The sequence below is a fragment of the Tinamus guttatus genome, unplaced genomic scaffold (assembly GCF_059628265.1).
Source record: "Tinamus guttatus ecotype Peru unplaced genomic scaffold, ASM5962826v1 Tinamus_guttatus_pri_ptg000209l, whole genome shotgun sequence".
In the NCBI taxonomy this organism is placed as follows: domain Eukaryota; kingdom Metazoa; phylum Chordata; class Aves; order Tinamiformes; family Tinamidae; genus Tinamus; species Tinamus guttatus.
In genome coordinates, this window is record NW_028288743.1 from 1,038,540 (window position 1) to 1,052,032 (window position 13,493).

General features: G+C 35.6%; 1 protein-coding gene across 5 annotated transcripts in view; it reads right to left on the reverse strand.

The window, feature by feature from the left end:
* Positions 1-13,493, reverse strand: part of CACNB2 (calcium voltage-gated channel auxiliary subunit beta 2) — a 229,490-nt gene that overhangs the window by 21,970 nt on the left and 194,027 nt on the right. For 3 of the 5 annotated variants that reach the window (XM_088524319.1, XM_088524323.1, XM_088524321.1), the window contains 5 exons: positions 10,597-10,733; positions 8,979-9,055; positions 4,838-4,971; positions 1,391-1,471; positions 1,053-1,111 (listed from right to left, as the gene is read on the reverse strand). In XM_088524319.1, the coding sequence (XP_088380445.1) occupies positions 1,053-1,111; positions 1,391-1,471; positions 4,838-4,971; positions 8,979-9,055; positions 10,597-10,733 (488 nt within the window). Of the gene's footprint in view, positions 1-1,052; positions 1,112-1,390; positions 1,472-4,672; positions 4,693-4,837; positions 4,972-8,978; positions 9,056-10,596; positions 10,734-13,493 lie in introns of all 5 variants that reach the window. The other 2 variants (XM_088524320.1, XM_088524324.1) reach the window with 1 other exon arrangement.

Sequence of the window (13,493 nt, forward strand, 5' to 3'; positions counted from 1 at the left end):
AATTACCTTTTTACATGATAGAGAAAAAGAATCCCTTTTTTATTTTCCAAATGCCATTACGCAATATTGAATGAAGCTAGATTTACCATACTAAAATTGTATTTTTAATATTAAGAACTTTTAGGTCTTTTTAATGTCATTTAAAGTCTTTTAAGACACATAACATGAGGAAGAGCAAGTCTGCTCTCCAAAAAAAAGGGGTTCTATGGATAGATATTTTTTATTTTTATTTTTTTTTAATTTTCCATATGCCAATCTGTTAGTATATATTAATCTAGGGACTGATCCAGCAACAGTTTAAAAACACGTGGAGAATCCACTTGCTGTCTCTGGTGAATGAGTACTTGCTGTTTAAACAACAACATATCCCACTGCTTTTAGAGGTGGTTTACCATTCAAAATGGTACCGTAATGCCAGGAGACTCAAACATAAATCACATTGAAGGCTGGATGCTACTTACTGTGCCAACATGTTTAAGGACATGGGGCCATGTTTAGACTATCTCTTATGCTGTGAGGACAGCCACAAAGTCACAGCCTGTCTGTTATCAAGGGCTACTGTCCTTTGGTGAGAGGGGAAAAACAAACTGATCCCCCCAGGAGTCCCATGGAGACTTCCTGCTACTATTTTACTAGTTTTCTATTGTAAACTACTGAAGCTGAGAAGGAAATACAGCTCTCATTACCTTGTAAAAAACCCAAAGAATACTAACAAAATACTACTTATGCAACTTTTAAACAAGAGAATCTTTACTCCAGTTCACATTTAATAAACCTGTAAATAAATAATTAGCAATTTGGCAACTGAATGTGACAGCCAGCAACAAGAAGACATCCCTTTTTCCACTTGCATTAAGTGTATGCTCCTTAAGATTCTGCATTGCAACACAGCGTCTGTGAGCTCTGATAATGAAACTTTCAATCTATACTACAGTCCATGGAGCAGGACACACTACCTGATGCTGCTAATATTCTATGGACATTTTGCTAAGAATATCATTATTATGAAAATAAGATCTGAATTTAAAAAAATTCCATTACAGTGTACTTACCGCCCTTCAAATCTATGTTTTAAAAAATCAAACAATGCTTTTTGCATCATATCTGTTACCTAAAAGCAAACAAGCAACAAATTAATAATCACATGAGAAACAAATAATATCTGATGGTAATAAATTAGAAAAAAAATATTGTGTTTCATGTTGATAGAAATCTTATAACTGAACAATATGGCAGAAAAGTTATTCTTGACCTAAATTCTGTATAAACCATCTCTATTTTTGTCCATGACATTAATTGTTTTTCAGTTTGACTGACTCAACATGAAAATATAAATGAAGCCAAACCACTTTGTTTTGGCAAAATAAAAACGTGTACAACGCTTGCTTACCTCATACCCCTTCAGAGAAGGCCCCACTAAAACTACTGGTCGCATGGAAGGCACTACATCATAGGGAGGGATGTGCTCTGTCTGCAAAGCAGGAGAAACCTTTCAGAATCCCGGCGCCTAGAGAGGCTCTAACATATTACTTTAATTACAATAAGAAGAGTTTTGAATTTTCAGTGATGTCACCAACAGAGTAATCACAAATTCATTGGCTTTTCCTGGAAACTGGTAGTCCAAAATAATGTAGAAATTACAGGTTTGGGGATTTCTTTTGAAAAAACTTTTCTTTGATCTCTTCTTTCATAGTGGCCTTCATGTTTGGTCAGTGGGGCTATAACACTGCAATTCTGGAGACCACTCTCACCTCCCACCCCATAATTCCTAACTGGTTAATTTAAAAGTTTATTTCAAAAACTTAATGATCTGATACAACTGATCGTGGTGCTGTGACATTTCCCATAATCTTTTACTTAGACAAATTACAACAGAGAAAAATAAAACAAAATGGGAGGCAAAAACCTTAACCATTCTCTTTTTATGTTCAGATCTGCCTAATGATTTATAAAACACTGTGACACCACTAAAAATTCCTATGGGAGCACTCATAATCTAACTTCCACATTCACAATTCACTTGCAAATGAACTCATAATAATGACCGATCAAGTTAGCATTTACAGAAAATTTTCATAAGGAGAACTTGGGATAGCAAAGCTTCCATTTTCAGAAGCTCCTGTCACCACCAAAAGTTGTATTATGTTAGTATGATAGTCACTAATCTACTTACTGATGTATCATGCACAATTCATGAAAAAAATACAAATATAAAAGATTGGATGTTTCTAAAGATTGCCAAAATTGTTATACTGTTATTGAAATAAAGTATAAAAGAATCAAAGGTTTTTTTCTTTAATAAGCTCCTATGCCCAATATTGTCTTATTGTCTTATCTGAAATATTGTCTTATCTGAAAAATGTTTTTGTTAGGAAAAAGGGTTTGGTTTATCTTTTTCTTAGGGATACTCAGCAACCTAGCCAAGATATGGAAAGGAGTTATGCCAAATCTATTTTTCAAATGGTTGCATAGTACAAATACATCAGTCAAGATCACAGAACACGGTCATTGTTCATTGTTTCGGTTTTCAAAATATCCCAAGATATTTCACAATAAGAAAGTCAAAATAAATACATACATTACAAAACACAAAGACAACATTAATACAGTGACAGCGCAAAATGCTACACAAGCAGCAGTCTAAACACGGAAAACAATGTTGTGAGTATTTTAAAATATAATTTATCTTTTTTTTGTTACCTGTAGCTTCTCCAGTTAATTAGTAACATAAGAATGAATACCAGTGCTCAAGGCATCAGAAGCATGTGAAACGAACTTCACTCAAAGCAGTTCACAGTCAAACCCTGCAATTATGCTCGGTCAGCACCATAAGGCTGCTGCTCTCTGCTGCTCCTGATGAATTTGCCACTGTTCTGATAAAGGTATTAGAGATGGCCCTTAAGAAAGCCCATTACAGGTAAGTGCTTAGAGCATGAAAACCCAGATGCAGCAGGTCTCTGTTTTAATGCAGCAGACTCAGCTGAAGATGTCCATGCTAGAAGTTTTAGGGAAAGCACAGAAATTTCCTTATTTGATGGAATATGGGGTCTTTCTAAAAGCTCTTCAGTAGAAACAGGCATACATTTTTCTTGATCTTTATAGGCTGGAACTAATTAAGTTGTGAGCAGAAAATTGACTGAAAGGTACCTAATGAAAGCATTAGAATTCTTTAAATTTATCATTAGAGATTCTAATATATTAAGGGGCTGGCACTGAGCTACAGCGCTTTCACTTGCAGATTCCAGGTCAAATATGAGCCAGAATAAAACACATCATAGTTCTGACCACATGCTGTTTGTTCAGTGGTTTGACTATGCAGAATTAGCTTGGGACAGCCACCCAGTTTTGAGTACGAATAACTGTGTTACAAAAAAACATTGTAACTTGCAATGATTCTGATAAGGAGGAATGTAAGTACCAAAATTGAAGAGATATGTGGAATTAGCTACCATCTAGCAGCAAGATGGTTTATCTAGAATTTAAATCTTTGAAAGAGGCTTATGCAGATAGGATCCAGTACAGATCAACATGTGTTTTTCTTCCTTAGCATTTATATTTGATTATAAATACGATTAATGAAGAGATCATTGAGCAGCAAGAAACTGCTACTGAATTCTATTGTGGGTTATACATAACATATTTTATTCAACAGAGCTTACTGAAGCAAACACTGATGACTTTGGAAGCGAGAAGGATCCAATATTATTAATTAAAAGATTTAAGACAGGAAGAGGAAAGGAAAACATTTTATTCAACTCAACATGGGCACTGGCAACAGTGTCATCTGGAATCATGTATAAGTAGTGCAAGAATCTGATTGTTACTGATAACTGCCACTGAGCTCACCAACAAATGAAGAAAAGGTATGAAAAAGGTAAAAGAAGTGAGAGTAGGAATGAGGAATTTGGCTTCATAGGTTGGGGGCTACCTACTTGATAACGAATTCCAGCACAGATCCTAGAACCATACAGGAGTTAAAGGTAAAAAGGATGCCAATGGCATAACAGCCATTGTAGCATTCTGGGTTATCTATGGAAGACACTGACTTCCCAGGAAACCATCAGTACCATTTCCAATAGCTGAGGTATAAAAAATCTGACTAATGGAAAGGAAGGCAAGAACATTTGGCTAATAATTTATACATGACAATAAGAGAAACTCATAGTAAACTACCAAAATAAGTCTCCATTTTTCCACTGGTCTTGCTCATCTGCACATTTTGCACCTAGCGAATTAGAAGCTTAAATACTGACTAAATTAAAAATTCAAGGGTTTTGACTATTCGTTTTGCAGTACAATCCAAGTATCTGATTAGATTCCAACAACGATGCCAATAGACTGCATTATAAACAAAGAAACTTCAAAAACACAGGGATGGAAAGAATAAGCATGCACTATAGAGGTGCACTGCATGGATTTGTTAGAAATAAATTCCTCAAACATTTAGAAGACCTTCTTAGTGTGTCCTCCTATTCCATCAAAAAGGATAATTACTGTAGCAGTGTTTCAGGGAGGTACTGAACTTGGCTCTCTTTGTTTTAGTGTACTGGATCCACTAACAGCTTCATACATTTCTTCCTTAATTCCAAAGCAGCTGCATTGCTAATCTGGGGTAATAATGCTAATGATGCCAGTGGCGGGATAAACACAGGTAATGTCAATATAAACTTACCGATTTCTGCTTCTGCTTAGCTACAGCAGCATGGAAAAGAAACAAAGAATAACAAAGCATGCATGTTATTGGCTTGTCAAAGGACGCAGACAGTCAACAGGACTAGAAATGTGACGCAGTGCAGGTGAGCAGGTGGACAGATGGGAGCTTGGAAGTTGCTGTTACCTTCTTAAAGAAGGGCATTCTTTTCTCTTTGGAGTGGGGTGATGTTACACTGTTTGCACTGGGTTTGGGGGAGCGATGGTTTGCTGGAATATCATTTTCTTCTGCATCTAAGCCAGTGGCATCTATGTCTATAGCTATATACAGACAAACAATTCAGAATTATCAGCTGACAGCGAAAATAAAAAACTGATTAAAAAGAAAGAAAAAAAAAGGTAAAGAAAAATAAAGCCGTCCAGAGTAAAAAGAAAAAAAAAAAAAGTCAACCATGAGTACAAAACACAATAAAACAAGGGGAAAAATTTAAGGTGCAATACATTAGGATTAGAATACATAAAGCAACCTGTAACAGCTACTGTAACATTTTCCTCTGATCCTCTTTTATGGAATAAATGAGACATATAAAGAATTACTCTTACAAAACAGATCAGTGGCCAAGTTCTTTTTGTTACACTAGTTTAAATCCAAAGTTACTTCACTGGAGTACTCAAGACATTCATCAATGCAGAACAACAGAATTTGGCTAACTAAATATGAATTATTTAACAGCGATATGTAGTAATTAAAAATCTGTATCATCAACAGAAATTTGCAATGTCAGTCGTGCATCTTTTGAAAATTAAAAAAGAAACAACAGCAAAACAAAACAAAATAAAAACAGAAAAACAATCACGCTAGGAGGTAAAATTCACCTAAGACTGGTTGTGTGATATCTACATTTATCTTAGGGCAGATTACAACTGCCTTTAAATCATTTCACCTAAAAATGCAGAGCAGATGTAAGATATATTTATTTGAAATAATAAAAACAGACCTACTGACAGTGAAAACTACAAAGAATGGGTGGAAAAGGGAAAAGGGAAAACTTAGCTCAGGTATCACAGAGACTTGAAATCTGTTGTAAAGAGCATGAGGATGCAGGCAGGGCAAAGTGGAAGCGAACACAACAAACCATTGCTCTTCACCATCTACCCCAAAGGAAAGTCATGTACAGCACACACAGTTTGCACCATAAATATCCTCTTCACCAAGTCAAAACAATGACAGTATAAGGAAAAATCATCATGGATTTGGAGACAAACTTATTTCCAAAATGCAAAGCCACATCATGCTGAGGGTAAAGTCCATCAGATACCTGCTAACTACACCTGAAACGAAAGCTGAGGCTCTTCCAGGAGCATTTTCAATTAACTGATCTTAACTACAGGATTAAATCCGTTTTCAAAGATTATCCTAGCATGACAACAGCTATGTACACAAGAGCAATCCACGACCTTGCTGTACAGCATCTCCCTAGTGCATCAAGGTCTTAGCCAGCTCTCAACGTGCACCAGCAACGCAGGCTTAGCTCTATCTTGCGGAGCCACCACGCTGAACCGACTCCAGCCCTGAGCAGAGAGCTGCAAACAGCACGATCTGCAACGACTTCACCTAAAACCATAATAAATCATGACAAACTATTATGAAACCAGCTGAGTGACCCACTCTCAGCTGCTTGATGAGTGGGACATCAGTGAATTCCGCAGCATGTGCTAATAAATTATGCAACATATACATATGGGCATCACAAGTCTAAGTGCAACTACTGATTGAGTGGTGGCTTGGGACACTGTCCCTTCTGTTTGAGTAATGTGTATTTTCCCATTTCATTGTCTACAAGGGCAATTCTGTGATCCCCACCAGCAGTTTAGCCCCAGAACGCTCATTTTTAAGTTGACCTTGCCAGGAAACCACGTGAACAGTTCCACCCCCGACTCTGTATTCTTCCTCCTAAAAATAGCCACAGAAAACATGTAATATTTTCTCCTAGCAATACAGATCCTTCATTATCTTTATAAGAATAAAAAGAACATACTGTCCTTTGCTGAAAACAGCCTGGAACAGATACTTTACAAATTACCCATAATAAGGTATATTAAGGCTTCTTTGATTCTATGTTCAACTAAAACCAGCTGCAAAGAAAATGGGAATTGTTAAATCTTCCTGTAAAATAAAAAAGCAGCGTTTGATCAGCTAGACACCATACAGTTCAATATGCTATCATCACTGCAGAAGCAACTGCAATAAACCATTTCAAACCTAGAAATACCATGAAAGTCCCTTTAAATGTTAAAAAAGAAGAGGCACTGCAAAATATGGATGAAATTATAGCCCGAAATCTCCAAAATCTCATGGATTTTGGAAATTCATCCAGCTCATCCATGAAACTCTCTATTTTCATGTAACAAAACTTTGGAATTACTGTTTTGATACTTGTTATTATTTTTAGGTGATATATTTTAAGTGAAAAAAATACCTTCTTGGCTCATATTTGTAATTGTGAGATTTTCTGGATTTTCCCATCTTCTTTTTCATTCTCAGTCTTCTCACAACATAGTACCTTCTATAATTGCTTTTTACTCTTAATTATTATTACAGTGTTTTTCCTCTCACCCCCAAGACATTTTGCCTATCATCCTCATCCTATTCGATTGTACATGAGGACTGTTTGGATTGATTACTACAAACCACTTCAATGACAAAGTGTCTCCTTTCCTTTTCCTTTTTAGCAATTCTCCATCTTGTTAGATCTTGTTGAAAAACAAAAGCCCAGACTCAAGTCAAAAAAAAAAATAAACTGACTTACTCCAGTTCCTACCTATTCAGCTTATTAAATAATTGATGTATTTGCCATTTATTATGCTTTCCCAAGGGGGAAGCCTGGAAATAGCAGAAGTGTTGCAGGTCAGAACTGAACTCTACTCAGAAGTTAAACAAGCTTGCATACACAGGCACAAATTAGTAACAAATTATAACCCATTCACCCAATTCCTCTTCTCGGCATGTTTTAAGATATGTAAATAAGAAACCACTAAACAAAATTTTACAATTGTACAATAAACTAAAACACGTTAATCATAAATATTTTCCAAAACTTCCATGTAACTGAGTAATTTCAGTATGTTAATCTCCAGGAAATCACACTTCTGCAAACCACCACTGAAAGAAACAACTCAATGCAAGGAAATTTGCAGCATCACTAGCATATAAACAGCATGTAAACAGATGTGTTTTTGCTGAGCAGACAGACTTATCTTTTGTGTTACATCTAAAATTAGTCAATTGGTCAATTCTCTTACCTCTAAATTCTGTGTAACATTCTGTAAAATTTCACATATATGAGTTATTCTGCTATAGAAGTGGGTTTTTGCAAACAGAGTGTTATAGTATTACAGAAACTCATTGATGAAATCTCTAACTATGAAATTCTAACTATGAAATGGTTCCATGGGCACCTTCGACTCTGAAAATGCAGTGACTGAAGCAGGGGTCTTACACTGGACTTAACAGTAAATATGACAATTTAAGATCGTGTAAAACAAAGGATTAAAGCATGTTCCACAGATTTGTACTGAATCTAGACACATATGAGTAAACTAAAAATATATTTTCCAATTAAAATGGCAGGAATTGAAATGGAACTATTATAATGCTGATTTGTTTATCAGAAAGTTGGTTCCATTAACCAAATAGCTAATACTAATGTCCTATTCCAACTCACAGTTACTCTCTTCTCACCCCCTAAATCTAACCCAACTAAAGCTAAAAATCTGTCTGTGGATGCTCTGAATACAAATCAATATTTGTGAAGAAAAACACAAGAAAACAAAACATTGCAACAACGACAACAAAAATCCAGTATGCTAAAATCATATGAAGCACATTGTCATTATCAGAACTCTGTGCCCGAAAGCTGCTGTTATAAAACAATGCAGCTGCTGGTGCTACTGCAGAAACCTCACAGAAATTCCTATGATGCTATTGCTGCTTTTTCTGCTAAACCAGAAGGCACTTCTGACGCAGCAGGAGTGCTCAGACCAAACCTCTAACTAACTACCTCGCTGCAAGACAGACTCACTGCTTTTCTATGTCTTCACACAAAACACCGTGGTGAAAACAAGGAGGGAAGTGAGGGCCTTGGACTGCGTGCACTAGCTGGCATTAACTCTATTACTTCCAATCTTACCCGCCTCAATCAGCAACACAACTACCCACCCTTATGCCTATAGAACAGAAGAAAAATATGACTAAACATAATATAAATTCTAATAGATCAGGTGCATGATTCCGTAAAATGCTGTCTAAGGCTTTGTGATGTACTCACCAGATGATGGAGGCGTCGATTTTCTGGAACTAGGAACTATGTCACCCAAACTGGATGATGAGTTTCCTCCTGATTTACTGGAGTAAGGCAACAAATTAGTTTGAAGATTTATAGCTTTCTCGATATTTGTTCTAGCATATTTATTACCTGCCTTCTAAATCAGCTGATAGCAGATAGACAAGCAATATTTCCAGCAGCGATAAAAAATTACACAAAATATATATACATTTTGAAGACTGAGGAAATGAAGACATCAGTCAGTTTTCTTGTTCTGCTATGCAATCTGATTCTGTTATGTATGCTCTTAACACTTTATGATCTTAATGTGGACCAGTTATTGATATGGCTATGAATAGATAGTTATTAATGCTACTACTAATTAGTATGATTAATTCTTAATGTAGTGAACATATGTTTCCTAACATACCTGCCTAACATCTTCTGCATACTTTAAATTAGGTAAAAATTTAAATAAATTAGGTACAAATTTGTTTTCTTACTTCAAGGTAGCACTTACAAGAAGGAACTCTTGACAAGAGTAAATAAAACAATCTAGGCTTTTGTCAAGTTCTGCTTTGTGAAAATATTCAAAATTCAAATATTCACAAATATTCACTGAGTAAAGGCATTTGTGTAGGACAGTGTGAGAAATTCTGGAGAAGAATTTAAATTCCGGGAAGGGAGTGGATACTGGGTCGGCTGTGGCTGCATTCACAGGAGTCGCCAGAGGTGCACAGAGGTGTCCTGTGACTGTGTGACTGCGAGTAGACCTGACAGGCATTTCGCAGTGAGCAAAGGCAGCTGGGGACCAGCCTGGGCACTAGTCTCCTAGCACAGACACATTTTTCAAATATTGCTGCCTTTCTTATTGAAGCAGAGCCTTTCCAAGCTGTTTTCTCAATTCCAGCTCCATCCCACTCAGATATTCTAGAAATATTTCAGTTTCCTCTATAGCCAAAGATGAATAAGTGGCATTTGTTCTCCTGTGTGTTAACGTTTACTGGAAAGAAAAAATACTCTACGAAATATTCTACAACAAAGATCACATCTTGAAACTTTGTACTGTATCTTTATGGATAGAGGGTCAACAAATGACCACGCATTGAACCTCCAGCATAAAATCTGGTTATCTTAAAAATTGTATTTGCAGACGATCAATTTGACAGACCAAAATATTTTTCCTAACTGGCAATGGCTTTAGTTTATGAACAAATTGAACTTAATGTTTTCTGTAAATTGCAAGATGAGCTTTAAGAGTTAACTAGCGAAAGCAAGTAACAAATGCTAAAGAACTTAAGGAGACTGATTTTAACTCAAAATTTTGCTAGCAGATACTAAATGTACCACCTGGAATGTGTATTTGCAAATACTTTATGCAACTTGCATGAAATAAAAGGTACCATAGACTACAGCAGACAATTGATCTAAATATCTCCTTTCTCTCTCTAATGGCTGTGGCATTATCAATAATATAAATGAATACTACTTCCTTACATTATTCAAAGTATTTGTAGCTGCCAATTATAATAATTCAACGTAATTATAATACACATAGCACTGATGTCCAAATTGCACGTCATAGTCAATGTTACTGTTTTTAAATATTTGTTGTTATTACCTGGAGTAGAATTTTCCTTGTTTTGCCTTTTGTTCATGCTGCAGCCTCATGTTTTCTAGTTTGACCGGGCTTGGTATGAATCCTATTTCACAGCCTTCTTTTACCAACCGTCCTATCCACCAGTCATTATTAAATTTCTAAAGAAAAAAAAAAGAAAAAAAGAAGTCATGTACTAAGCAATTATTGAATTTTAGATCATTCTGTTATTATTTTTAATTTGAAGCTAATTCATTTTATGTAATTCCTTCCCTGCAGTTAGCCACTGTACTATACAATTATGGAAATGAAGAATCCTGGTAGTTTTCAGAAATATATTAAAATAATTATACCTTGCAAACTATTAAAATTTGACAGTACTTAAGCAGAAAACTCTCCCTCAAAGACTTCATGATTTTCCCTGTTATTTCTGCTCATTTCAACTTTATTCCTTTCCGCTTTGCAGTCTTGACTTTTCACACACTAGACATGATTTTGTTCTCCTGTGTTGTTTCTCCTTAGTGGACAAAGAGACTCTGCTCAGTTTTTTTTTCCTATCCTCTGCAATAGTTTTTACATCTCTGTAACAATCTCTTTCTCTTATTCCTTTATATTCAGCTAGCTATTTAAAATAAAAATATTACTTCTTAAAGTGTCCAGTTTCTCCAAATTAACTAATCTGTTCCAAAATACAGACTTCATTCCAAGTTTAATATATGTTTTACCACATACAGCTCATATAATCCATATGATTTTTACCATATACTGATAGATCCATAAGGAATGGATATCTTTAGACAATGAAAAACATCCAAATTTACAAATATACAAGATATTTCAATTAATTCCAGGTATACAGATATTTGAGATTCATTCTGACCATATTCTAGGTTTTTTATTGTTGTTTGGTACAGGTCGGCATAGCAGAATTGATTGTGTTTTATCTGGAAGGGTGGGTTTTTTTTTTTCCAATATTATTTACTACATCAATCTTGGCCTAGAATATGGGTTCCATGGGACAACTACCATCAAATACATTTTTTTTTGTATAATGCAGATAATTTATTAAACTGCAAAGGAACATTTGCATTCAGAGCAAAGTTGCCTTCTTGAATCTGAATAGATGAACAAAAAAAATAAAAAAACATAACTGAATTATTTAATTAGCAATTTTAACTACTGTAGGAGTAGAAACAATAAAAGGGAATTAATTTCACTAAGAATACATAGTCAGTGGATCAATGATATGCAACTTAAATTATAGTATTATCTTTCATTTTGGCTACTATAGAAATGTTGCTATGCTTGAAGTAAATTTTAAGATATTTAGCTAAAAAGATTAAAACAAACAATTTTAATTTCATGAAATATAATTGGCTGCATCACATCTCTTCCATGCAGTCAGCTCCCGTCTTTATGAGTGAGAATAGCAACAAGTATTACCTCTAATAGAAAGCAACTCCGAAAGAGTAAATTGTGTTTGATTCAAATATCTTAAAATCTTAACCCTTTTTAACAAAATATGAACTAAAGTTATTTATATAAATTTAAAATATAAATGTAAATGGAAGCTGCCATTATATATCTGCTCTCTGTTATAAGTGAAGTTTACAAAACACTTATTTAGCTTGATAAAAGGAAGAGATAGCTAATTAAAAACCATCAATAAATTAAAATCTGAACAACCATTATTTCTTATATTGTCCTATAGTACAACAGATTGATACTCATCAAAACTGATTTTAATTGATTCTTATTTGGTAAGAATACTAAGCCCAAAGGAAATTTGTCTTCATTCCAAAAAAAAAAAAAGCCATGGAATTTACTCCTGAGAAGTACCAAAGCTTATTACCAAGGCTGCATCAATATATGAAAATGAGAATGGGAATTTTACTCATAAAATAATACCATACATATCATTTCCTGATTTTCAAAACCTTAGCAGAAATCTGGGTAGCAAGATGTGTCCAAGTTTTAGAGCTGTGGGATGGCGTGAGGGATTCTTTTTAAAGACATTTTTGCTTGGAGTGCCAAGTTAAACACAAGAACACAATTAGAAATTAATTGCAAGGCAGAACTACAGACATGCATTAAAATCCTGAAAGATTCACAAATGATGCAGTATATGTTTCTTCATGCAGGAAAGGATCCTTCATCTTTGTATGTACTGAATCTTAATGAATTTAACCTAGTAATGAAGACAAATTTCCCTCTTACTTGATCATTACAGCACGCTTCATCATTGGCCATGCACATTTTGAATCAATTTTTTTCTTGCTTGAGCTCTCAGAGCAGCACAAATCAGCAAACTGTCCCCACAGACAAGGACAGCATTGATCCAATACGGCATTATCGCGTGGGCATACATTACTGGAGATTATATTTGGTTGTTAACCCAAAACAATGGAAAAACAATGTGGAATATTACAGTCAATCACGATTTTTTACTTTTAACCTGCATAATGGACTGCATTTTGGAAATTTCAGTTCTCCCATTAGAGAGCACCAGAAATACTGACGGAGCAATGTCTGGGAGATGAGATTGCCTACTTGGTCAGTTAGAGAGCCCTCGGGCATCACAGCAGACTGAGGCAGCCACAGATGGGAGGATCAGGGTACACAGGGACAGCCACCGCCCCAGGGACCCTCCTGAAGAGGTTCTGCCTGCCCAGGAATAGCCAGGAGCCACCACTCCAAACCCAGCGGAGCTGCCCGTCGGCTGCCTCTGTCCTCTGTCCTGCAGCTCCTGTCCCGCTGCTCACCTCTGCCTAACTCCCCTTTGAACCGACACCAGGAACCCACCTACGGCACCTGGCACTGCTAGGAATTCATCTGTGCCTCAGTTGCTTGGAAATAAAAATGTATTTTTTAAAACAATTAGTGTAGAACACCTGCCCTACTCCGCATAAAGAATGCATGCT